The sequence below is a fragment of the Apus apus genome, chromosome 2, assembly GCF_020740795.1.
Source record: "Apus apus isolate bApuApu2 chromosome 2, bApuApu2.pri.cur, whole genome shotgun sequence".
Classification (NCBI taxonomy): Eukaryota; Metazoa; Chordata; class Aves; order Apodiformes; family Apodidae; genus Apus; species Apus apus.
In genome coordinates, this window is record NC_067283.1 from 80,420,018 (window position 1) to 80,444,307 (window position 24,290).

Genomic DNA, 24,290 nt, shown 5'->3' on the forward strand with positions numbered 1-24,290 from the left:
CCAGACCAATTACATCATAATCTCTTAGTACAATTTGTCTGCTACTCATTTATCATAAAATGGTTTGGGTTGGAAGGTACCTTTAAAGATCTATAGCCCAACCTCCCTGCCACTTTCACTAGATCAGGTTGCTCAAAGCCTTGCCCAAGCCGACTTTGAGTACTTCCAGGGAGGGGGCATCCACAACTTCTCTAGGCAACCTGCTCCAGTGTCTCACCACCCTCATAATAAAAAATGCCTTCCTCATATCTTATCTAAACTACCTGCTTGCAATTTAAAACTGTTGCCCCTTGTCCTGTCACTACAGGCCTTGGTAAAAAGCCTTTGTCTTATAAGACCATTTATATACTGAAAGGCTGCAACACAGTTTCCCTTTCTAAGGCAGCTGGTAAGTGGATTTGCTTTTTGTATTTTTTTTATAACTGCAGTTGTTATTAAATTAATAAATATAACCAAACCTACTTGACCGTTGGTTTATTTTAGGCAGTGCTGGTTTATGGAATCACACAATTGTTTTGGTTGGAAAGTACCTTTAAGATCATCAAGTCCGGCCATTAACTTAGCACACTGCCAAGTCCACTGCTAAACCATGTCCGTAAGCATCACATCTACACGTCTCTTAAATACCTCCAGGGATGGTGACTTGATCACTTCTCTGGGCTGCCTACTCCAGTGACCGACAAACTTTTAGATAAATGAATTTTTCCTAATACACAGTCTAAATCTCTGCCGAGACAACCTATGGCCATTTCCTCTTGTTCTACTGCTTGTTAGTTGGGAGAAGAGACCAACCCCCACCTCACTACCACCTCCTCTCAGGTATCTGTAAAGAGTGATAATGTCTTCCCTCAGCATCCTCTTTTCCAGGCTAAATATCCCCAGCTCTCTCAGCCGTTTATCATAAGACTTGTTCCCCAAACCCTTCACCACCAATGTTGTCTTTATATGGACCCTCTTCAGCACCTTCATGTCCTAGTGAGGGATGCAAAACTGATCATAGTATTCAAGCTGCAATCTCACCAGTGCCAAGTACAGCAGGACAAACACTTCTCTAGTCCTCCTGGCCACACTACTTCTGATACAGGCCAGGACGCTGTTAGCCTTCCTGGCCACACTGCTGGCTCACTATCAGCTGGCTATGCCACACCAAAGAATTAAACAAGGGAAACACAGAGCACATAGCATTTCTGTACCTGTTCAGAAGTTTTATAGAAGGCAACAGAGGCATTCACAAGCTTGAGACGATCCTCCATCTTCAACATCAGTTGTTGCCAATGGGAAGCAACCTTCTCTGCACACTCCCGGATCATATCCATGTCATAGTGATTAGCCTGCAGCATTGCCTCTGCCTTCTGCTGAACCTGCAGGGCACTTTGATGGGTTTTCTGACAAGAGGAGAAAATTCAGGAGTTCAGTGCAGCACTTCAGTTCTTTTTCCTGAAGACCTCAAAGGCTCATATTTCCACTGTATCAACGACATCTCTATACACATGCACAGACATCCATTAACTAAAAATAACTATCTAATATTAGTTGGTACATGACTTCATTTATGCACATACAAAGGAAATAAATCCTGTACAGTTTTATTATCAAATCAACAATACCTAGCAGTTTACAAGCTATAACCACTGCACAGCATTAAGTCACATATGGCATACCTATGCTGCAGTACACTTTGCTATAATTATGATTTTTCGGGTTGGTTTTCTCTTTCTTTCTCTCCTCACCCTTCATGGCAAGGGAAAAATAAAACATGAAAAGGTTGTATCTTATTTGGCATGATTGCTACTATTGTCCTCACACCTTTACAGCAGTATTTTGCACATTAGCAGTGAGCAAATGAAGGTGCAGGCATGCAGGACAATACAAAATACAACTCTCCAATCACTGTAAGCAAATTTTTAACTGGAGTTCTCCATGTAAACACATACTTGTCTAAAATCTGGATCCTCTAACTATAATAAATATTATTATATCCAAATACTGAATGATCCAGAAAACTCAGAATTTAAACTTCCTAATAATCTTTTCTTAAATTGACAAATACCTAGAGGCATCATGATTTTTAAACTTAAAGCATTACCAAAGCTCTCAAAATGAGTGTACAGATATTGCAAACTGTAAAAAAACCTTACAATAATTTAAAAAAAATCTGCAAAACCCAGAGAGGGGGAAGCATAACTCCACTGAACAGCAAACATGAAAGGAATTACTGCACAACAGACTATTTCTGAAAATTGTTTTCCCAACAATCATAACTCTGGTTCTTAAAAAGAATTGTGCTATATATAACTGATAGCACCTTTAAGTCCCTCAATTATGCATACAACTTAAGAACACTACATTCCAGTCCATCTTAAGATCTCTGTTTTTTGCAAAGATTTGCCCAATCCAGCAAGTTAGTTTGAAATCATGGCTGGAGGATGGACACCCCACCACACACAAATTTCAGTGAAACCTACTATCAAAAACTATAGAAATATTAAAGGGCCATATAAGAATACACAAAACTGATGTTTGCTGTTCCATTTATTCTTAAATTTAACAATTAGCATTATACTGTGTATCAAAAAAAATGTAAACACCATTTTTGGTAAAATTCCTGTGAACAGACTTGTTCAAGTAATTATAACTTTTTAAAATTACTCTTCAACCAATAAATGGCTATTGCTTTACAAAAAGGCACTGAGATGATGTGTTCTTCTGGAACTGAAGCTCCAAATTAACAAGAACAAACAAACAAACAATCTATCTTCTCAATAAGCATTTTTATGTCTTTGCCATAAAATTATTTAAATTGCTTTTCCTAAACTAAAATATTGTAGTCTTAACCCAACATTATGAAAAGGGACAGAAGAGATACATTCTCCTTACTGCGGTGCTATTTAGAGAGTCACAAACTGTAAATACAGGACTTCCTGGCTTTCGTCACTGAAATGGTGCTTTTACCTCTATTGCATGTTGAAACTGTTCATGTTCCCTCTGTAACTGTTCGGCCTCCTGCAAAGAACTAGCAGTGATAAGCCCAGCATTTAACATTGACTCCCCGTTTCGGATCCAGCCCAAAACCTGTAAGCAAAAGAGAAGACCATGAAATATGCAATTCCACTGCCAGTCAGCAAGATAAGTATCATTGCTAGGGACAAAAACATTGTGTACATGCAGTACTGGAATTGTTAATGAAAGAATTTACTAATTATGTATTTATAGTGAATTATATCTTCAATAAACACAGTGAATTATATTAACTATAATTTCACTTAGTTGGCAACTCTTATCTTTCATTCAATTACTACATGCTTGTGGCTTCAGTTTATACTCTGAAAAAGGCTGAGCTTCTGAATGCTCTGTCACCTGGGAAACAAGAACAAGTTACAAGCAATATTTGCCTAAGAGCCAGTGTCAGTAATGTAAATTGAGGACAATGCAGCTTACTAAAATGTAACTAAAGAATTTTGAGTATTAACTTTGAGAGAAACATGATCACTGAGTGTCTTCTAATTGTTTAAAGGTATTTTGTTGTGCCTTCTTTGACATGTCCACAGAAACTAGAAGAATCCTCAGGTGGAAGAAACCTCCTATTGCATTCCTTATCAACAGCAGGAACATGCCACCTGAAGCCACCCCGCAAAAGATCTGTGCCTCATTCATTACTCAAGACTGCAATAATGGACATCACACACTCTCACCAGACATTTTTATCACCATAAGTCTTCTTTCTAATGTATAACATTCAAGTCTTTCTTGAACTTCAGTTAATTTTGTTCTTCCTTCCCACAAAAATAAAAAAAACCCAAAACATTTTCTCTCTCTGAGCATCAGCATTGTCTTTCACTCCCCTCTCTCCCTCAAGAACATTACCCAATTCCCTCCTCTAGGCTCCTCTTCTTTTGTTGACCTCAGTCTCTTCAACCTCTTCAGTGTAAAGTTAGCTGCCTAATTTTTCCCACTGTCCTTTTATAAGCTCTCTTCAGTTGATAACCACCACTTTGATAAAAATCTTCAAAATTTTCAAATACTAAATAAAGCTGAGCATAATTCAGGATACTCACTGTCATCTGTACAATCTTTCTATGCAACTGCAGCCCAGTCAGTAATTACACCTGTTCTGTATTTGTTCAGCTGATTATTCCTGACAGTACATCTTGCTCTGTATTTGTCAATAATAAAATTTGCATCCTTCATGCAACGCAATTCTCCCCTTCATCAAGATAATTCTGGTCTGTAATCCAGTGTCTTCTGATGAACTCAAATCCCTTTTCCAGCTTTTTTTGCCATTACCTTAAAATTTAGAAGAATAATCTCTATTTGTAACATACAGATTCTCTGACTGAAAACACAAACTAGTATCCAAATACAGAGTTCTATAGATTTTTTTTTTTTTAAGATTTTGAAATCTGTTTCCTAATCCAGTGAGTCTCTTAGCTTTTGTTACTGAAAACGGTTTTCCAGCAAGTTATCCTTCATGGTAATATAGTCTCATATGACATTCTCATAGTAAGCTACGGCCAGACAGACTGAACTAAACTATTTTAAAAGCTTTAATAGAAGGAAGATCTATGTCATCTGCTTTTTCACATCTACCCAGAAGACCTGTTATGGTGTCAGGAAGATACAGGATTTATCAAGGGGAAGGTATGCTTAATTCATTTATGTTAGCCTTTTCTCCTCTCCTCATCACTGTTCAGGGTTAATAATCTGTTTCAATATTTTTCGTGGGAATTATGTTAAATTAGCTGACCTATAAGCCTTCCTTAGCTAATCCTTTCCCACTTTTGAGAAGTAAATGTTGAATTCCAGGCCTCCAGAACCTCACCAATCTCCCCAAGTTTGGAGAAGATAAACACTACTGTCCATGACATTATTTCAGGCAGTTTTTGTTAGGTACTCTAGGGTGAATTCCTTTGGGCCCAGTTGATTTGAAAAGAACCAGTTTAAGCATACCTTCTCTACCTTTTCCTACAAATGGATTTTAGACCTTTAGCCACTGCTAATACTTATATTAACTAGCAATCACAGTTCGCTCTTATAGGACTAAATACACTCATCTGGTGATCCACATACAACACTACCATTAATGCTGGTAAGTGAATCAAGATGATATGACATGGACTGAAAACACAGGCAGAAACCAGGAAAAGGACCTATTAAAACAAAAATCCCACGAACAAAGGCACGTGAGGTCTGCATCGCAAGTATACCCTAACGTTTTCAACAGCTTGTAGCAACAGAGGTCTACCCATCTTGACATGACATCCTTTCCCTCAAAACTGCATCACAATCTCACCTTTTGTGTCATGTTTATCCAGACTGCAATATTGTTATATTGGTAATGCAGTTTTTCTCACTTCTGCCTGCACAATGAATTGCTAACAAGTTGGATTTTTTCCCAATTGCATTCTTCTACACAACATCTGCAAGTCTGTGGAAACAAGCCTGCAGTGTAGATTTGGGACACAACAGCACCTCCCAGAGGCATTACCTGGGCGCGCACTCTACTCCTCTTGGGAGAAGGCACTGGATCAGGTGAAACCTTGCAGGGGGAAGACAGCTCTGGTCTTGGAAAAACCTCTCCTGCTGCAAGGAGGACACGTCCAGATCACAGAGTGGGGCAGGTGAAAGGAGCTGGCAGTTTCTAAGTTAAGACACCTGGGGGGCTGTTAATACTCAAAGGAGGAAGCTCAGGTAAGCCTCAGGAGGACTAAAGAGGTAAACTTTCAAGGGAATTAGACAGGTCCAACAAACTGTAGACAGAAACTATGCTTGCAGGAAAGGATTTGTCTGTAAGAACACAGGGGCCAGAAGTTTTTTTTAAATCCCTTTTATATTTCTATTTTGTCTTACAAATGCGGTTCTAAGTTCCCTCTCTACAAAATAAGGAAGGAAAGCATCCAGCAGCACTTTCCCCTTCCCTCGGCTCTGACTCACAGGGAAAACAATTGCTAGTAAACAGCAAGCCTGTTCTTTTTCCAGGGCTGCTGCCTTCCAGCGTTTGCTGGCATGTTCTCATCACCTCACTGTCTGGATGGGCCATGCACCCCATCTTTCCTCTCCCAGCTTTCAGCAAGCTAGAAAAGCACAAGCTAAATGTGGAAATTAAATAGCTCTTGGGACGTTTGAAAGGGTCAAGTAGGTAGTTCTACAGATATATGCTCGACTTAAGATTACTTTTTTGGACTGATTTTTCGCTTTCACTAAACATGATTACAAGACAAACCTGTTTCAGCCTGCTGTCCTAGCTACATTCTCGTATCCATATGGCACTATGTGGAGTGCCAGGATACTCTTCCTGAGCAGTATTTTGGGACAATCGGAGCTCAAGCATTGAGCTTTTTTTAAAAGACCTGCACGTGAGAACACAAAGCAGCTCAAGGTACTCTTGAAGGTACAAGGCTGCACTTGGTACTAGTATCTGTACACTATTTACAGGTCTGAGCACATAAGTATATATCCAAGAACAAATACCATGATCAGAGCAGCAGACAATATTGCACAGAAAAGGCTTAATGAGCACAATAAAAACAATGCATTTTGGAGCTTGGTAGTGATTATGACCAAGGCAGATGCTGCATGTTAAGTAGAGAAAAGCATTCATTCTACGAAGTGAGTACGCAGGAGTGATTGCAGCAGTAAGTAATCCAGCAGCTATATTCTAGGTGATAAAAATAAGTTTGTCTGGCAAACACACAAGTGGAGTTCTGGATGAGACAGATATTCTCTTTAACAATTTCTCTGCCTCTATATATTCATATGTTCCCTGCCCTGTATAAAATGGTCACATTTTCCTTTCCATGTTGTTTTTTTTCCATGTACTGCTGTCCCTTATTTCAGTAAGCATCCTCTTCCCCCGATCTTCTGAGGTTTTCCTGCACTGTAATCTATCTCGTTTTGTCTTCTGTGTAGCTATTATACATAAGTTGACAAGGAAATTCTTTGCAGGTTTTCTTTAAACCTCTGTTCATCTTTTGGCCTTTCTGCTTCCTCCTAGTCCTGAGACTTGATCTACAGAACTTCAATGCCACGAAGCAGAATGGGTACAGTAGTTAAGGGAGAAGCAACCCCGGATGATTTATCTGTTTTCTGGGCTCACAAGAAACCTGGATACACTTGATAAGAATCCACTAAGCTCAAAGTTTTGCTATCTAGTACTGAAAAGATTCCTTCCAAGTATTTGATTAAAAAACTAAGCCAGAAGACAGTTTGCTGCTTTCCATTACAGTAACCTAAGAGATGAATCCTATGGAAAAATTCCTGCAGTGTTCCAGTCTAAACTTTTCACATGACTACAAGCTATATATTAAAAAAAAAAAAAAGTTATACAAAGAAATACAATAGCAGTAATGTCAGTTTGGCAAAAAATTCAAATGGAAACCCTGTAAAAACCCTTGCTCTGGAGACAGGATCCCGTCTGCGTATTAAGTATGCTTACACCCAGTTCATCAACAATAAATCTGGCAGAAAAATCACAGTAATTGAACTGGAAAACTATGTGTTCACTGCTGAAGGCAACAAAAACCAAACAAAACTGACCAAAAGGGAGGTTTACCACATCATTTTACTCTCAGGTAAAGCACCTGCTGTGACCCACTGAGCTGTAATGTTTTTCCCAGTGCAAAGGAAACAGAAGATCATGCTTCCTGATATTTAATAAGAACTAAATCAGATGTGGTTTTCTGAATAGGCAACTGAAATCAAAGATCTGGAAGTTACTACCCACAAAGCATTCCAAAGGGGATCAAAATAAATCCTATGAGACAATATAACATTCAGTTTTAGTTCCATTCAATTTTTAGGCCTTCAAAGTAGGCAAGTACTGCAAGTTCATCTGTACAGTATAAATCTGGAAAACGAGTTTGTGATACACAGTGTCAGCTACATGTTCATGCAAGTTTGTTTGAAAATTCACGTCTATTATGGCATTTAATTCAACATAAAATACCACTCCATAAGATGTGTACTAGGAATATAAAATAGAATCAATTTTTTCTCCAAATCCCCACTCTACTAAGAAAAGGCATCTGGCTAGCACAGCATAGTAGCAGTATTTTTACTGTAAGATGAATTTATTTTTTCCAGTGCTTAAAAATCTAAACTTGAGTTTCAGCTTCAGTCAAGGCTAGCAGTGTTTTAAATTTATGAAGATCTTAAAGAATGACCTACAAAAAGCACACAATAAGTACAACACAGATATTCCTCTACGATCCATGATGTTCATCATCTGCTTTTTTGACATTATCTGTCAAAATATAGAAGAACATTTATTCTGCAAACACAGGTTTTAACCATCTGTCTTTTTCTTGTCAGTCACGTTTAACTTGCATACATACAAAGGTAATGGAGCAAGGTACTCACTTCATTGTGAGAGTATGCAACATAAATAACTATTTAATAGGGTGTCTTTGAAAGACTACCCAAGTGCTCTATTCTGTTCTGTAATGGTGTAGTATTATTTCAGTATCATGGAAATTAACAATTTCTTTTTCTCACTAACCCATCCCTTCCTAATCCAGTGATGTACCTCAAAGGGATGAGACTGCCTCAGCTGTCAAGCAGATACTTTCTTTTTATTTTTTTCTTTCCTTTGCAAATGTGCATTCATTTCCTTCATCCTCAAGGTAGTATGCAACCGTGTACAGAAACCATCCCGATCTGCAACAACTTCATTTCAAACATTACTCATTTGAGAAGAGTCATCATAATTTTCATTTATGAAGATGAACAAGTACTAAGACAGATACAGTATGCTTCAGTAGACTATGCCTAGGCTTTAACTAGAAGGTCATACATTTGACGGACATCATAAATTGCACTGACACCAGACACTACCAGTACCTTGCTTTTATTCCTTTAATTCAAGACCACATAGAAACTTTGGGTCTGCTACTAAAGTAACCGACCTCTGCCTGCAAATACTTCTGGAACTTTCTATCCACCTCTCCTATGCTAACTGGACCCCTTTTATGTTACTTTGCAATTTGGGAATTCTCATGCACAGTAACATGAAAATGACAAAATTTTTTAAGAGCTCACGACACATAAAAAAAGGACAGGTTGGATTTGGAGCCATTTTGGGACATACTAATACCACAGACTTAAGAAGACTTCTGTGATGCTGCCAAGTGTAAGAAACATCAAAAGCTCTTACCTTTCTAGTGTTTTATTTGTTTATTTTTCAAACTTTCACCTACTTCAGTAGTTTTGCCCCCAGCATCTCAAATTCACCAAAGATTTAGATGTCTACCAGAAAAGGACCTCAAAACTTGACACTTTATTGCCAGGAAAAGCATAACCTCATTTTTCTTCTCCCGGAAAGAAAATGCTGCTGTTATTATGCTATCATCATTTGTACATGTCTCAACCAATATAGCAAAAAGTATTAGGTCAGTGTTCAGGGAATATCACTGAACATTTTTAATAACCACCATACAGATGATAAAAGTATGGATTTGAAATTACTTCAAATTGCTCTAAGCCTCAAATACTTGACTTGTATCCAGGTAGAAATATGGGCTGTGAACGCAAATTAAACCCCACAATATTAACAGAGGATGGAGTTTCTTACATGCTCAGCCTGAAGTCCCTCTAAATGCAAGACTTTCTACAGTGGAAATCAGTGTTCCACATCCCTGGAGGGGAGCAGACCTCTCTGGGAGGCATGGAGGGCACTGGGGGAGAAGCCCTGAGGCGAAGACAGAGCCATTGTGTACCTGCTTGACCTCAGCCTGGAGGTGCCGCAGCTGAACACACTGCTCGAGGTGCTTGCGGTGCTGCTCAGCTGCCAGGTCCAGCTCCTGCTGCTTCTCATGGAGGAACTCCAGCAGGTCCTGCACACGAGTTGCCATGTCCACGTCTCTGTCACAAAGCAGCTCCACACCTGTAACCACCCAGTTATTTATAAATTACTTACAGGTCTCCCAAAGACAAACAGCCTGTTCCCACTCTTTTACACTGACTTCTCCAGTTCCTTCTCAAAGTTCAACTTACTCCTCTGAGCATTTGCTTAGACAAGCATAGTTTTTGCACTCTTTAAAAATGCAGTATTAACTATTTTTTTTTTTTTTAAGAAGTCTCAGATTTGCTCTAGGTGACCATACACAGTTAAAAAAAATCAGGTGAAAGGGTGTAAGAAACAAAAATGCAAGACTTATTACTTGAAAGCAGAAAACACTGTTTGAGTGCATTACTCTGATTAACTATAAAATTAACTCCCTGCTATTTACTCTAACTGTAGTGCCTTCCTGACTGGAATTCCCTTCTTAAAAACCAAGTATTTCCAGGTGTTGCCAACTGGTGCTATCAAATTATTTGAGTTCACACATCTCCAGCTTACAGTTAACCAGCATCTCTGTCAGTTTCACACATCCCATGGAGAGACAACTGGGTAATTCTTACAAAGCCACTGCCCAGAATAGCACAAACGAGCCATCTTACCAGATGCCTGCACTTCATTGACATATTGCAGCAGATCCTGCCCTTGGTGGATGACATCAAAAGTCAAGTTATTCATGGTCAGGGCTTTGTCTGCATGATGCTGGAGCCTCTGTTCTGCTATTGTAAGATCTTCAGTGTCAAAGTCATTCATCTGCTGAGAGAGCTCATCATTCCAAGACTCGAGATCTGAAATTATCTGTGGGAAAAAGGAAGAAGACAATGTTCACTTACTCATTAGACAATGTACATTTATTTCACATGTTGCACTTATGATGGAGGTCAGGAAACCAAGATGCTCATTGTTGATTGACCTCACTGGTCAAGTTCAACGTGGTTCAGACACAGGCTTTTCTACCATGGGTTTTAAAGAAGAATTTCTTTGAGAACCACAACAGTTCTCCATCAACCAGTACTTGCAACACTATGGGCACCCTTGCCTTGTTTAAGGTACTCTGTCACCAGCACATCGCTTGTGACACAGGTGAGAACTCCAGAGTTCTACAAATTCAGAATTAGGACAAACTGATGTGAACCGTGCTAAATCACAGGAAAACACCTATGTATGCAGCAAGACACAGCAAAAATGCAATGAAGAAGCTGGCTCCACAAATATTTAACCAAAGTCATTTGTTGTCAGCAAAAGAAATATGCCACTATGCTTTCCAAGTGGTTAATCAGAGCCATGAAGTCACTGAGACAATTAAACTACAAGAAAAATTCCAGGAAGACAAACCTTGTAGAATTGAGGAGAAAGCTACGTTAAATTATCTGTATGAAGTTTCTGTAGTCAGCTACCTTCTCTTGATGACTTGTTTCTATTCTGTTCACGTGGTATCATAAAAAATGGACACATCAAGTAATTGTTTTCAAAATTATGGCATCAGAGAGTTTACTTCCTGTTTTAAAGGAGTTCTGCAGTAATTGTATTTGATTCACTAAGCATTCAAGTTTTGCATCATGCCATGATGGGAGATACCAAACAATTAGAATGACTATTTGCAATCCCCAACTAGTTCTACATCAAAGTGAAAACTTACATGTTTCAAGGGTGACACTTAGAACAGAAGAGCTGATGGACAAGCAATGCAGGAAGATATACAGGACAAGACCTTTTAAAGTCACTGCTTAAAGCTTTTTTACTCACTCCAAACATTGCACAAACTATCTACTCATGCATTATGAATGGCTTCCCCTTCCACAAAATCCTTCTAAAATTCTCTTATTTCTCTTGAACTTGGTCCATGCCCAACATGATTCATCACCTCTCTCTACTCTTCATCTCCTTTTAAATTGACCTGAAATATTTAAAAATTCATGTCTTCCTGACAGACCAGCCCGAGATACTGCATACTTCCAGCTAACCCCCTTCTGTGCTCTCACAAACCTGCTCTTCACAGCTCATCTTAAAAACTCTGTTTTCATTCACTACCCATCCAGATCACCTAACATTAGTAAGTTATACTCAAGAAATAATTGTAGCTAACTTGTTCCAACTGGAAAATCTGAGTGTTAAAGAAGGTTGTGAAACTTCACTGTCAAAACATCATCTCTTTTGCTGTCTTTCTAAACACCATCAAAAAGTGGATTAATGTGGTGTTATAAAGAAAAGCCAGTCCATCTCCCTTCAGAACAGATGTCAAAACCTTACCTCTCTTACTATAAAACTGAGTGAAGATAAAGTAATAAACACCATAAGCTGGCAATGGGAGACCACTGTGGCTAAATGTCAGGATTTTTATAATAATGGAATGGTTTATATAGATTGTAGTTACTATGTCCTCTCAGGCTGTCCTGCTGTGAACCTGCTATGAACAACAGGTAGTATGAAGAGGTTAACACCATGTGCCACATCAGCCAAGAGGTTTCAGTGATACTGCCTCCAAAGAACAACAATGAACAACAGTAAGAACTGCAATTTCTTCCCATGCTGCTTCATGCAACCCTGAGGTTAAGAACAGGGCCCACACATTGTTTAAAGCAGTCTGAAGCACTCTCTGTAAGAGCAAGATATTCCCTGTCCCCTTCAAAAGAACAGGAAGCCCTCGATTCAAATAAATAATGCCAGCATGGTCCCACACTTGTTCAAAATACAAGACGTCTGTGCACATCACAGCTGGAGTTCCTAAGAAGGGCAGCAATCCTTAATTTTTTCAGCAGTAACTGGGTGGCTCAGAATTACCTATTTCAGCCATTGCACCCACCACGCAAATTGGAAACGCACTCAGGGCAGAATTAAAGAAAAATAATATGGGTTAAATACTCTGCCCACACTCTTCAAGGCTTTTCCTAAAGTTCTGCTTTAGAAGCAACACTTTTAGAGTAAGCAGGGTCCTATTTAATTTTTAAAGTTTTGTCAAGATAATTAGCACTCAACAAACAGAACAAAGATGAAAGTAATGACTAACAGCCATGTAAAGTGACTGAATCACAAATTAATACTGCTCTCAGGAAATGGACAACTCAGAAAAAACACAAGGTAACTACTTACCATAGTGTGTGTTCAGGAGGTTCCTAGGGCAGAGTCCGAGCTGCCTAACATTCCTAGGTTCTAACAAATGTAAAGGCAACACTGACAGGACACACGACAGGGTATAACACAAAAGGAACCTTTTCAGAAGGCCTAACTAGCATTCCTTGTACCAACTGAGTACTACCCAGGACCTGAAAAATATTACGTGCTCAGAGAAAGAAAAACAGATGGGAAAGGGAGAAGAGTTAGGTCTCTACGATCCAGCACTTGGCATCTTTGCCTTTTCGGCTGTATGACTTAACAGGCATCTTGTAAGTATGGTCCAAAAATAGAGTAGAGATAAAGCTGTGAGTTGAAAAGTATGTGGCATGCATTGTGTGGAGCCCTGACACAGGCACAGAGGCATTTAAGATACAGACAAGCAAAAATGCACAGGCAGAGATGTGATGCAGACATTTCAGACTTCATACATTGCCACTGGTATACTCCCACTGGCTAGGTCCATACACATCTTCCTTATGCTACTGATCACCTATCAAGGGCCTCTTTGCATGCATTTTGCTCTTTCTTGCCTTTAGTTAATACAGGTGCTCATAACAGAGCCCTTCAAATAGCTCAGGAACAATGGCACTTAAAAGCCTACTGAGCATAGAGAAAGACAAGTTTACATGCCAAGAGCAAGTGGCAAACCAGAAACAGTGGTGCAGCTAGAGCTATTTCAGAAGAGAAGAATTTGAAAAGTTGCAGGATAAAAGACAGCAACTAAAAGAAACAGAGAATTTTGTCAGGGCAGAGTAAGGATAAGAAGAAGAGGACTAGCCCTGCCAGCAAATCACACCACTGTCCCCATGAGCACAGCTGCACTCTATGAACCTGCAGTGCTAGGAGAACCCTTTGTCCCATTTTAGCCTGTGTTATTTTGCAAGCAGTAAGAAAAGCTAGAAACAGTACTCGCCTTACAGAAAAACTGTCCTCACAGGATGCTTCCCTGAATGAACTGCCCCTGCAGCCAAGTCTTAATTGACTGGGCCAGTCACACAAAATCCGGGACAAAGAAGGAGGTCAAAACAAGGTCTGCAAGTTCCTAGCTGGCATCTGGCTCCTCCTCAGTATCATGTTACTTCAGCTGAGCTTCTGCTTTCAAACAACTGACCTGGAACTAGTCCCTGCATTTTCTTCCCGGAAGTTTCCGAACAGATGTCTGCCTTCAGGGAGAGGGAAAAGAGAAGAATGCTTTGCTGAGGAAGCAGAGCGAGGACGTGGTACAGAGACAGCAAAGCAATGAACATTTTGCTGAAGACGCTCTGCAGTCAGGGTGATTTCATCCCCTGGAGGGCTTCCTGGCAAACTTAGATAAGTATAATTTTTGTTTCCAAGTCATACAAACAATATACACTAACTCTTTTGACAAGGTAATTGATACTTTGCTTTGTGTTTGATATGCCAAAATGTAAAGCATGCCAAGTGTCAGTTTTAGAAAAAAGCAAGACCTTCCAAGTTAGTGTATGTGGCTTTCCACTACAAAATCCTATGGCCATCACCAAATAACATACACAGAAGTACTATTATCTATACAGATGCTATCCTGTACTGGACTAGAACACATCTGCAAAGCAGGGCTCCTGCAACCACCCGTCAGCTATTGTATAATACTGGTTTAGGTAACCTACAGCAAAAAGCAATCACCTTAATAATGAATTTCACTACAACTTTTAATCTAATTCTTCCATTAATTTTCTTGGTTTATGCTTTGCCCTTTTGAGCACTGCAGATCACTTCTGCACAGATCGTAAAATTGTTGACAATCCTATGACAAGGGATATCTTTTGTGTTCCTCCACATACACCTGTCATCCAGCTGATTATTACAATCACAATTCTGCCAAGCCTTTCCCTTGCATACTCAAGACAGCTGCTCTCACAAAACCAAAGCAGCAACCTCCATGCAGACTAGTTTCACCTCCTCAGTGTCATTTGTAAAATAGAGAACCTTCTTAGTCTTCCTTTATACCAGTTGCTATTACTGTAGAGCACACACTCTCACTTCCTCTCTGGGCACTGACCAAGGAACTTTTTTGGCCTATTCCTGCACTGCTCCTAAACAATGTGCTTAGCTAAAACAGATTTCAGCAATGATAGTTAATCCTGATTTTAAGAAAGAAAAAAAAAAAAAAAAAAATTTCTCTCACTTCTGCTTGCTGCCTCTCTTCCCCTTACACCATTCATACCTAACCAACAGTTACAGCTTTTACTATGTACAAACAAAGGGATAAAATTACCACTGAAACTCCAGGTTTCCGGAGTCTCAAGACAAGCTATTTACATACTCATACAGGATTATATACTAATGGATAACTCTGAACCTTCTGAGGCACCAACTCAATTTCAGTCACTGTGTACAGTGCTGGTGGTTTTACAGAAGTCATATGATCAATTTGGTTAAAGCTTTATAACGCAATTCTATTAACCTGAGATCCATGTGGAGTTTCCTGTCTGTTTGTAAGCATGTCCCTGCATATAAACAGGGACATAAAACTTTCCAACTGATAAGCTGTAACCCTCATCCAAGATTTGGATTAATCTCAAAACTTCTTGAAGTTTTGCAGGCGCATGCCACTATAACTGCTTTTGCATTTTCAGAAGTGGAAAAGAATAATATTTTAAAAAAAGAGCCATTCAACATCCTGAAGATTAAAGCAGAGTTCCAAACATCACTTGTAGCTGTCAACTGAAAAAGAATATTGACTTGGAAAAGTAAAAGAAGCGGGGTGTTACTGCAGAGCAACAGTTTACAGGGTTTGTACTAAACCATCCTGCAAGTTTTATTCATATGAACTGTAAGCATTCTAGTTAGATCAAGGTAGCTTGATATTCAAAGCAAACTTACCAATTGAAGTAACTGGCACATTATGATTTCACAAGACACTTGCTTAAAGATGCACTGGGAGCTAATCGGAGCTGGAGTTAGTATCAAAAATCTCAGCTCTGCACTCTCCTGACACTTTCACATACAACAAAAAAGTCCTAGTTCAGGTAAGAAGTCTGTCAGTCATTTGAGCTGCATTCCAATGCAACTGTACAATCATCATAGCACAAATGTTTCTACACAAGAGGAGAAGTAACTACAGCGCAACCCCAGGAGCAGATACTCACATCTATTGCATCTCTTTCAAATATGCGGAGCTGCAGAAACAGCTCAAGCTTGATCTTGCGTTCTTGAAAAAGCTCCTCCATCTGAGATTGCGCCTCATCCAGCTGCTGCAGGACGGTCTCTATGTGGTTGATTGAGCTGTTATGGGGGGTTTTATTACTAGAAATGGCAGAATCCCTATTCAAAGGAGAGAGAGAGGTAAGGTGGGGGGGAAGAAAAAAGAAAAAATATAGAAAAAATTTGGATGCTATACAAAACCACAAAAATCTAAGATTTTTGTACTAAGGTCAGTGTAAGTCTATTACATGAAAGCTAAGTCTGTACATCTTTGTTAATGAAAGTCCAAATTATGTTTTAGTAGTTGAAAAAGCATTAGGAAATAGATTGCTTTCATTTTTTTACTAATTCAACATTTGAGCACACTGTTTACAGGAATAATAATTAAATCATTTTAAACCATAGACAAACCCTTATACTGTGAAATTGAAGTGACATTTAGTAATTATCTACTGAACCTGAAAAAAAATCAAAATTAGATACTAATTTAAAATTAATTAATATTAATTAATATTTTACTTTACTATAAAACCTTCAAGTTCAGATATGATAATATCAGCTCCTACAGCAAAGAGGACAGTTGGGGCCAAATTTATTTAGACTGTTACTGAATTAAATGGACTGCAAACTCATGGTCTTTGCTACAATAAAGTTACTTATCAGTCTGCAAAACAATTTCAAGTGTCTAAAAAGGCTGCTGCTTGGAACTCAAAATGCTGTGGAGCCCTGTGTATCAAGACTACAAAAATATATGATTACTCCTATCACAAAGGTAGCTTAATTAGACAATTCTCCTTGTGGAGATAGTGCTTATAAGCCAAGCTTCCAGTAAACAAAGGATTAGAGACTATCAGTGTAGCACAAAACATCATTGCAGTTCTAATATTTGCAAGTTTTATTTATAGGTCATATCTTTTAGTCATCATCTCTACCCTCAAAACAGAAAGAGCTTCACAGAATATTAGATGTACACCAGAAGAGTTTTAAATAAAAATCTGTTTTACCTTAGTTGCTGTATAAGATCTTCACCTTCTTTTATGACATTGACTGTAACCTGCAGAGTGGTCTGTTGTTGTTGACCAAAACGTTTAATCAGGTCTTGGACAGCCTCCACAGACTCAGCATAGACATCATCAAGCAGTTCTTTCTGTAGCTCTTCAAGCCATGTCCATAGCTAAAGGATAGGGGGAAACAAAAAATGTAAGTCACAGGATAAGGCAACCACTATTCCAAAGCAATCTCCCTGGACAAGAGAAAACAGACTGAGGTGGGAGGGAGAAACAGGATTTGTTTCTCTTCATAGAAAAATGCCATCCTCCATTTAATAAAAATGAGTCTTTGTTTCAAGTAAGGTTTTTGCTTCTTGGAAATACCAGGAAAGCTTTAGCTGTGTTGCTAAGTCACCCTTTCTTTCCTATTTTCCTTCTACAGTACTGAGTGTATCCGATTGAGCAGCACAGAGTTCATAGTGAGAATCCCATCTGCAGCTCTGTGAGAGAGTCACTGGGAGGGAAATGCTATGGTAACACTCCCTGAGAGAAGGGGGAAAGGAAGGAAGGAAGGAAGGGAGATGTATTGTAGCCACCATCAAATTTACACTGCCAGGCTGACACATGCACACAGATAACGTAACACTTTTCAGTGGCCTTCAAAAAAAGGAAAAATAAAAGGACGTTTCAGAAAACAAAATATGAGGAGAAACTGGATGTGATGGGTTATTTTTTCTGTCATGATCTCTGCAGCTGTGGCGTTTATCTCTATCTTGATTTCAACCTATAGCAACAACAAAAAAATCACTACTAATTCTATCAGTTATTTAAATGTTTTCCCCCCTACTTAACATGTGCACATACTCCTGTTCAGAACTATGAGCTCATTGCAGCTTATTGAAAAATCTATAGGCATATGCCAGTTAGGCATCACTACTGGTCACTTGAACCCTATTGTGTTCTTTTTCACAATTTCATCAGGCAAATTGTCGCATCTTAAGCTGTGTGAAAATTACTCATCAACAAACCATCAGCCATCTACTGTGCGACTGATAAAAACAATGCTGGAAGAGAGGGGAGCACAGCTGACTCCTGCAGCACTAAAAGCACAATGGAACAGCTACTCTCACAGGAAATATTCAAACTGGTTCCCTCCTATTTTACCATCACATCTCAAACCCTGCGATTCCAAGAACAAGGATTAAAGTTTGCTTTTTATCCTGAAAGAATAGTCTGTTCTGATCGAAAGTACTAAGATGTTTTGACTGTATTTTCATCTCCACCTTTATATATTTTAGAAATACAAATAGGCTGTATTAACTTTGACCCTAATTAGAAGGTTAACACAGTTAAAATACAGACAGCAAGCTATAAAAACTGGCTTAATTTTAAAAGAGAAAAAAATACTTTATTTCTTTGTTTAACATTTTCCACAGAAATACCTATTTCATGCATCTGTTTGTATAATGTTATAAAGACTTCCTTACTACCAGTGTAGCTATTTTAAAACAGAAATTTCAGTGAAGGATTCCAGATCTTGATTAATTGATTCCTTTGAAGCTTCATTTTAAAACTAAATGCTAATTTTTATCTTAGAGTCTTACAGGCCTCCTGATGTGGGTTATGAGTTAACCAAGCTACAGGCTAAATTTTCACAAATTGAGACGAATTAATGATAGCTAACCAGACTTTTTTCTACAAATCTACTACCCTCCCTGCCCCAAAACGGAACTGCCTATTCATAAACACTGTGTTGTTCTGACCACTCATATCCCTCAAAGACAATGCCTGTCACAGATTTGAATGCAACTCCATAGCCGTGAACACCAGAAGCTCAAGCCAGTGCAGTCTTTCTTATTAAAAGGAATATAAATCAATAGAATTTAGCAAGTGGGTCAAAAGCGTTCATCAACAGTAATTCCAGTATAAACCAATGCAGCATCCAAATTTTTCTTTTTCTCAAATGCATGCTTAGGAATGCAAATTTTACTTTGAGAGAAATTAAACTTAAAAGCAAGAATCTTGGCAATATAACCTGAAAACTTTGCTCAGTTCTCAATGACCAACAGACATGTCTTTATTCCTCTCTTAGCTTATGAAGGATATGTCTGAACCATAACAATAGGACACTATGTTAGACACCTTTCAAGTGAGTTGGTGTGTACAAGTGCATCTTTCAACTGTGCAAATATATTCATTCCAGAGTAACACTTCATTGTTGACTGCAGATCTCATGCATTTGGTGTTAGCTGGAAGAGCTCTATCTCACACTTATTGTGCTGTCTCTAGAGGTCAAATTTTCAGAAACATTTGTTACAGACAGACTGGAATTAAAGCCATTTTGAGTCTCTTGGTCTGTATCAAGCTTGGCCCTTGGCTCCCTTACAAGCACCTGCACTATGGCTGAAGACAGGTCTAAGAACCACTTCAGTTTTTTCCAATATGATATTTGCAGCTGGGTTGTGTCACACCCGCATGGGAGACACCTCACTTCTGTATTGTTTTGTTGTTCACATACACTGCAGCCACTTCTCTAACTGGGTGGAAACGACCTGGCAGGAACAAAAGAACTTAAAACTGTTGATTGGTGATCTACTGTGCATGGGAATACTCCTCTTAAAGCCCACTCTGACTGCTGGAGACCATGCCAACACAGAACCAGCACGCTTTTCCCTCTGTGTAGCTAGTTCAAGGTACCATCACCTGTCTAGAGCAGAAAGACATGGGCACTAGCACAAATGCTATGCTGACTGGCTTAGTGCCTGGTTAGCACAGCATGTCTGTATGCATAGTATCTTGCCCCCAAGGTACCAAAGGGCTTAAAAATTCACTGCATTTCGCCTAGTTCATTGGCCAAGTTGCATCCTGCTTCGGAAGGAAAAATATTTTACAAATGTGCAGAAAGAGAAGGATAGTAATTATTATGCATTACTTGCCTAGCTGTGATTCATATGCTGTTGAAAATGGAACAATTTAAGCCATTTCTGAGGTGAATAAACAGCTCTGTGGCACTTTCATAGCAAAAGTTACTTTAATACATTACCAAATAAGCCTTTAACACTTTTCTGCTAAGTAAATTTCTGACAAACTGCTTACCCTTAAAATAATTTTGATGTTTACACACAAAAGTTAGAATAAAACCAACACAGATGAAGAAAACTGTCAGGTTATTAAAGCTGGATAGAAATTAATGCAATTTACCAAGAGGAGCTTAATTCATTATGGGTGGCAACATCCAGCTGGCTGTCTACAGCTTGAAAATCAGAATGAGCACTGGATATACTGGAAATTACACAAATTGTCTTTTTTTTTTTAAAATACAAAACTAAGGATAAAGAGGGTACAAGACTGCACAGCAAAGCCAAAGAAAGCAAACAGTTTATAGCAGGGGGTGAACAGACTGGAGCTTACCCATCCATGTTCAGCAGTGCAGAACTACAGATTTTATAGTGAAATGAGATAACATATTATTCAATAGAAGAGAGTTTGGCAACAAAAATCCAGTGGGGAAAAAAAAAAACAAGCAAACTTGTAATTACAAAACTATTAACTTTCTCTCAGTGTGAACTTCTGAGCAACCTCCAGGCATGTTTTTTTTCTATTATCTGTCAAAAAAGCAGCACAAAGACCCCTAACAAACCACTGAATCCTATGACCTCAGTAAGAACTTTATCCAGCAGCAAGACAGCTCTAACCTACAGTGAGAAAGCCATATAAATAATTCCATCCAGTCACAGAAGGAGGCTCCTCTGCCCTTTTCATCTGCTCTTCACATCTTATCAGAATTAAAGTTGGAGAGGGAAATAAAATTCTGAATCCCTGACAGGCGAATGTTTCACCAAGCTTTTTTTTTTTTTTCTTTATCTAAATATAGCACAGACTGAGAAACATCTGCTTGAATGAGCCTGCATCCTGTGCTACCTCTTTCCTAAGTTCTTGGGAGCATGCCATTAGTCACTGAGATGGTATTATTTTAATTGTCTGCAACATCCTGGAAGTTTCAGTATTTCCATCATGGGCCTCTATCCATTTAAGTCCCATCCCTGCAATCTCCTGAAAGAATGTAACTAAGACCTTACAATATTTTTTCAAATATAATTAGAAAACAATTATTTTTTAGTAAATACCTTCCCAAGTTATCTTATTAGGATAAAATATCTGTCACTCTCTTTTGCAAATTATTTTTATTTCTCATTTCCATAATTATGGCTTTTGGCTTTTCAGTCTTTTCAGCAGGGTAAGACAAAGAAAGGCACACAGTTTCTGCATTTAAAAACTGCCAATTCCTCTTTTTTGCCCCTGCCCCCCAGCACAGTGTTGGAGTATGTTTATTACCACAGGTACAGTTGTTGAAGGAAGTATTTTATTTGTATGGGGGCAAATGTTGCAACAGTATTCCCAAACAGGTATATCTGGGCATAGAAAGGGGCTGACGTGTGTGTGGATGTGTGCCTGTAGGCTTTGGCTTTCAGGACACACAGTAGACAAAAACTGCAACTTCTCAAAACCAAAAAAGGTAAGATGTTAAACCTTTGGAAGTTTGTCTTCCAGGGTCTTTCAGCAACATTTAAGATACTAAATGCCTATATATTTTTTAAAAAATATATTTAATTATCTTAAAAAGTTTCAAATATCCCTATCCATTCTACAGCTAAAATGGAATCATGTTCCTATTCAGGATAAACTCATCCAAGTCTCTCTCATCCTTTCTAAAATTACATAAATTATTAGTACTCTGTTAGCATTCACCCCATTTCTTAACGGAACAAGAAAAAAAATGTCTATACTCTCGCTTCACACAGTTTGACGGCCTATTTCTGCCTCACTTCTCTCAAACACTTAGTGCTATTTCAGTAACACTTGGACTTAAGTTTCATCCCTACTGTAGCTACCAGTACTATAAAACTCAAGAGAGAAAATCTGTGCTGGGTAACTGGATTCCACTCTTACTGAACTAGTAACCCACAACACACTTGAGTGTGCTGCCCCTGAATGTTTCTCTTATTTCAGATTTAAAAATCGTCCTCCTCCACTCTCAGGTTCAAGACCGCGAGCACATCCAAGCACTGATCAGAGGCTGTACTTCATACACTGCCAGACCCATCACACTGAGCACGGCTGTGCTATAATGACACAATAAAAAACATCAGAGATGCACAGAATTCTAAGGAACGGAGTCTTCACACTTTGATGAGGGCATCCAAAAGCTGCCCTGCTGCCTGGAAAGGGCACACAGAGAGGAGGGCAGCCTTAGTACAACATACACATTTAAGTTGCAGACCACCAGCAGAGAAGACTCAAATACTCAGGAGTGACAGTCAACTAGAAGAGCAGGTCTGTTAACTCAGGGTCCACCCTGAGATGAAACAAATGGAAGGCTACATGGTGACACCCTTCCATACCAGACAATGCGAAGGAAGGCATCTTTCTGGCAGTGAGTTGTGAGACAAAGCGAGACCGTTATCTACAAGCTTTTTTGAAGCATATGCCTCATAGCTAGATGGAAATGAATCAGCAGCATTATGGTCAGAGCAAGACCTCCTCAGCCTTGCCATGCACTGACACCCTCAAAATGATGCCACTGTCCTTCAACAGCTTCTATAGACTACAGTTTCATTACTTTTGCTCAGGAACAGTGAGGTTTTGTATTTGAAATCTTAGCCAATTCAACTTCCCTTTTCTTTGTTTCAACGTCAGTCTATTCTGGTGCAAAGTTTAGTCTGAGGAAGACAAAAAAAGGGACACATCATCTAGCAACACCATTGAGCATATTGTGTACACATAAAAAGTGCTCTGAGCTATTTTATAATCAACTTGTCAGAATCCACACAAAAGGTTATATGCAAAAAGCCAGCAGGCTCTTAAGAGATCATTCTCTTCCACAAACAGTCAGACTGATCTGTATTCCCACACTCGATTCCAGTTAGGAAAATATCTCTTGCTCTACTTTGGCACTACTACAAACACCTGGCTTGGCCAGGATTTCAGGCTTCCCACTCAGAGAGATGCTGAGGGAGCCATTTCAGAGAGATTGTCTGTACGTATGTGTTTGGAAGAATGTGAATTCACACCAAATTCCTGTTCATCTCTACTTGGTGACAGATTTCACAACAAAGACTACTGTGAATCTTGCTCCTATGCTTTGCACACAATTATTTATGATAATAGTTTATTTAGGAAAATTATCTTTTAATTGTGTTTTTTTTTCTCAAGTTGTCCTATCCCATGTTAAATGTCAAAAGGTACAATGGCCATAAGGGATTCAGTGTCCTGCAATCGTCAACCATTTCAAATGTTCAGTTACATTTATCCACTCTCAGGCTAGGAACCTGCCAGTTTACAGTACTTCCAATACAAAGATTCTGATAGGGATATTTATGGTCCTGAACACTTTTAAAGCTCTCCAGTACATGCCTTAACTTCAGTACATTACTTACTGAAAAATTTGGCTTATAGATTGAAATTTATTGCTGTTCGCAAGGGAGTTAAAAATCAACCTTCACGAGGTTGATTTGTAAGGTTCACAACCTTACAAATTTGAAGCTAGTAATAACGTAACAGCATGGAATCACAACTTACGTATATAGTAAGCAACTGATTTTCTTGGATCATCATTAAGCAAAATAAGTAATGGCAATACCATTACATTACATCGTATTTCTGGCTTCTCTGAATACATTCTTTTTTTTCCCAGTGAGTTATGTGGTCTTTCAAGCTTGGTCCGTGAGGAGTCTGAGAACTTGTACCTTGTCTTCTGATGTTTGCAAGCCACAGGGAGCACTACCAGCTTGTAAAGCACCTGGCTACAGAACTTGCTAAAGACAGGCTGCTGCACACATACTACACAGCTGCTTTGTGCACAGGTGTAGCAAAAGTCTGTTACTTCCAGGACGTGTTGAGCTGATTTATTGCTTCTGTGGCAGGCAAACTGCTTCTGAAAGAAGAAACTGTGCTGATTTACTTAGTGTGAACAGAGTAACAATGCTTCACAGACACTGCAGGGTTGCTGCTTCCCAGGGAAGCTGGGAAAAAGCTGCAGGCAAATTCTGTGTCAAGTATAAAAGTTATGTAAAGCTACAGTGGAGAAGCAGGGACTGGATGGATATTGGAGCCAGCTTTCAAAGCCTCAAAGCAGCCATCAACTGACATGACCATCTTCTCTCAGCTCTGTGGCTCCCTCCAAGCTGTCA

The 24,290-nt window shown here is 39.0% G+C and overlaps 1 protein-coding gene across 5 annotated transcripts in view; it reads right to left on the bottom strand.

Moving 5' to 3' along the window:
* TRIO (trio Rho guanine nucleotide exchange factor) overlaps positions 1–24,290 on the bottom strand; it is a 250,398-nt gene that overhangs the window by 107,314 nt on the left and 118,794 nt on the right. For all 5 annotated transcript variants that reach the window (XM_051612788.1, XM_051612787.1, XM_051612790.1 and 2 more), the window contains exons 12-17: positions 17,116–17,285; positions 16,057–16,231; positions 10,435–10,630; positions 9,711–9,877; positions 2,953–3,072; positions 1,194–1,385 (exon numbers count right to left, since the gene is read on the bottom strand). In XM_051612788.1, coding sequence (XP_051468748.1) covers positions 1,194–1,385; positions 2,953–3,072; positions 9,711–9,877; positions 10,435–10,630; positions 16,057–16,231; positions 17,116–17,285 — 1,020 coding nt within the window. The remainder of the gene's footprint in view (positions 1–1,193; positions 1,386–2,952; positions 3,073–9,710; positions 9,878–10,434; positions 10,631–16,056; positions 16,232–17,115; positions 17,286–24,290) is intronic.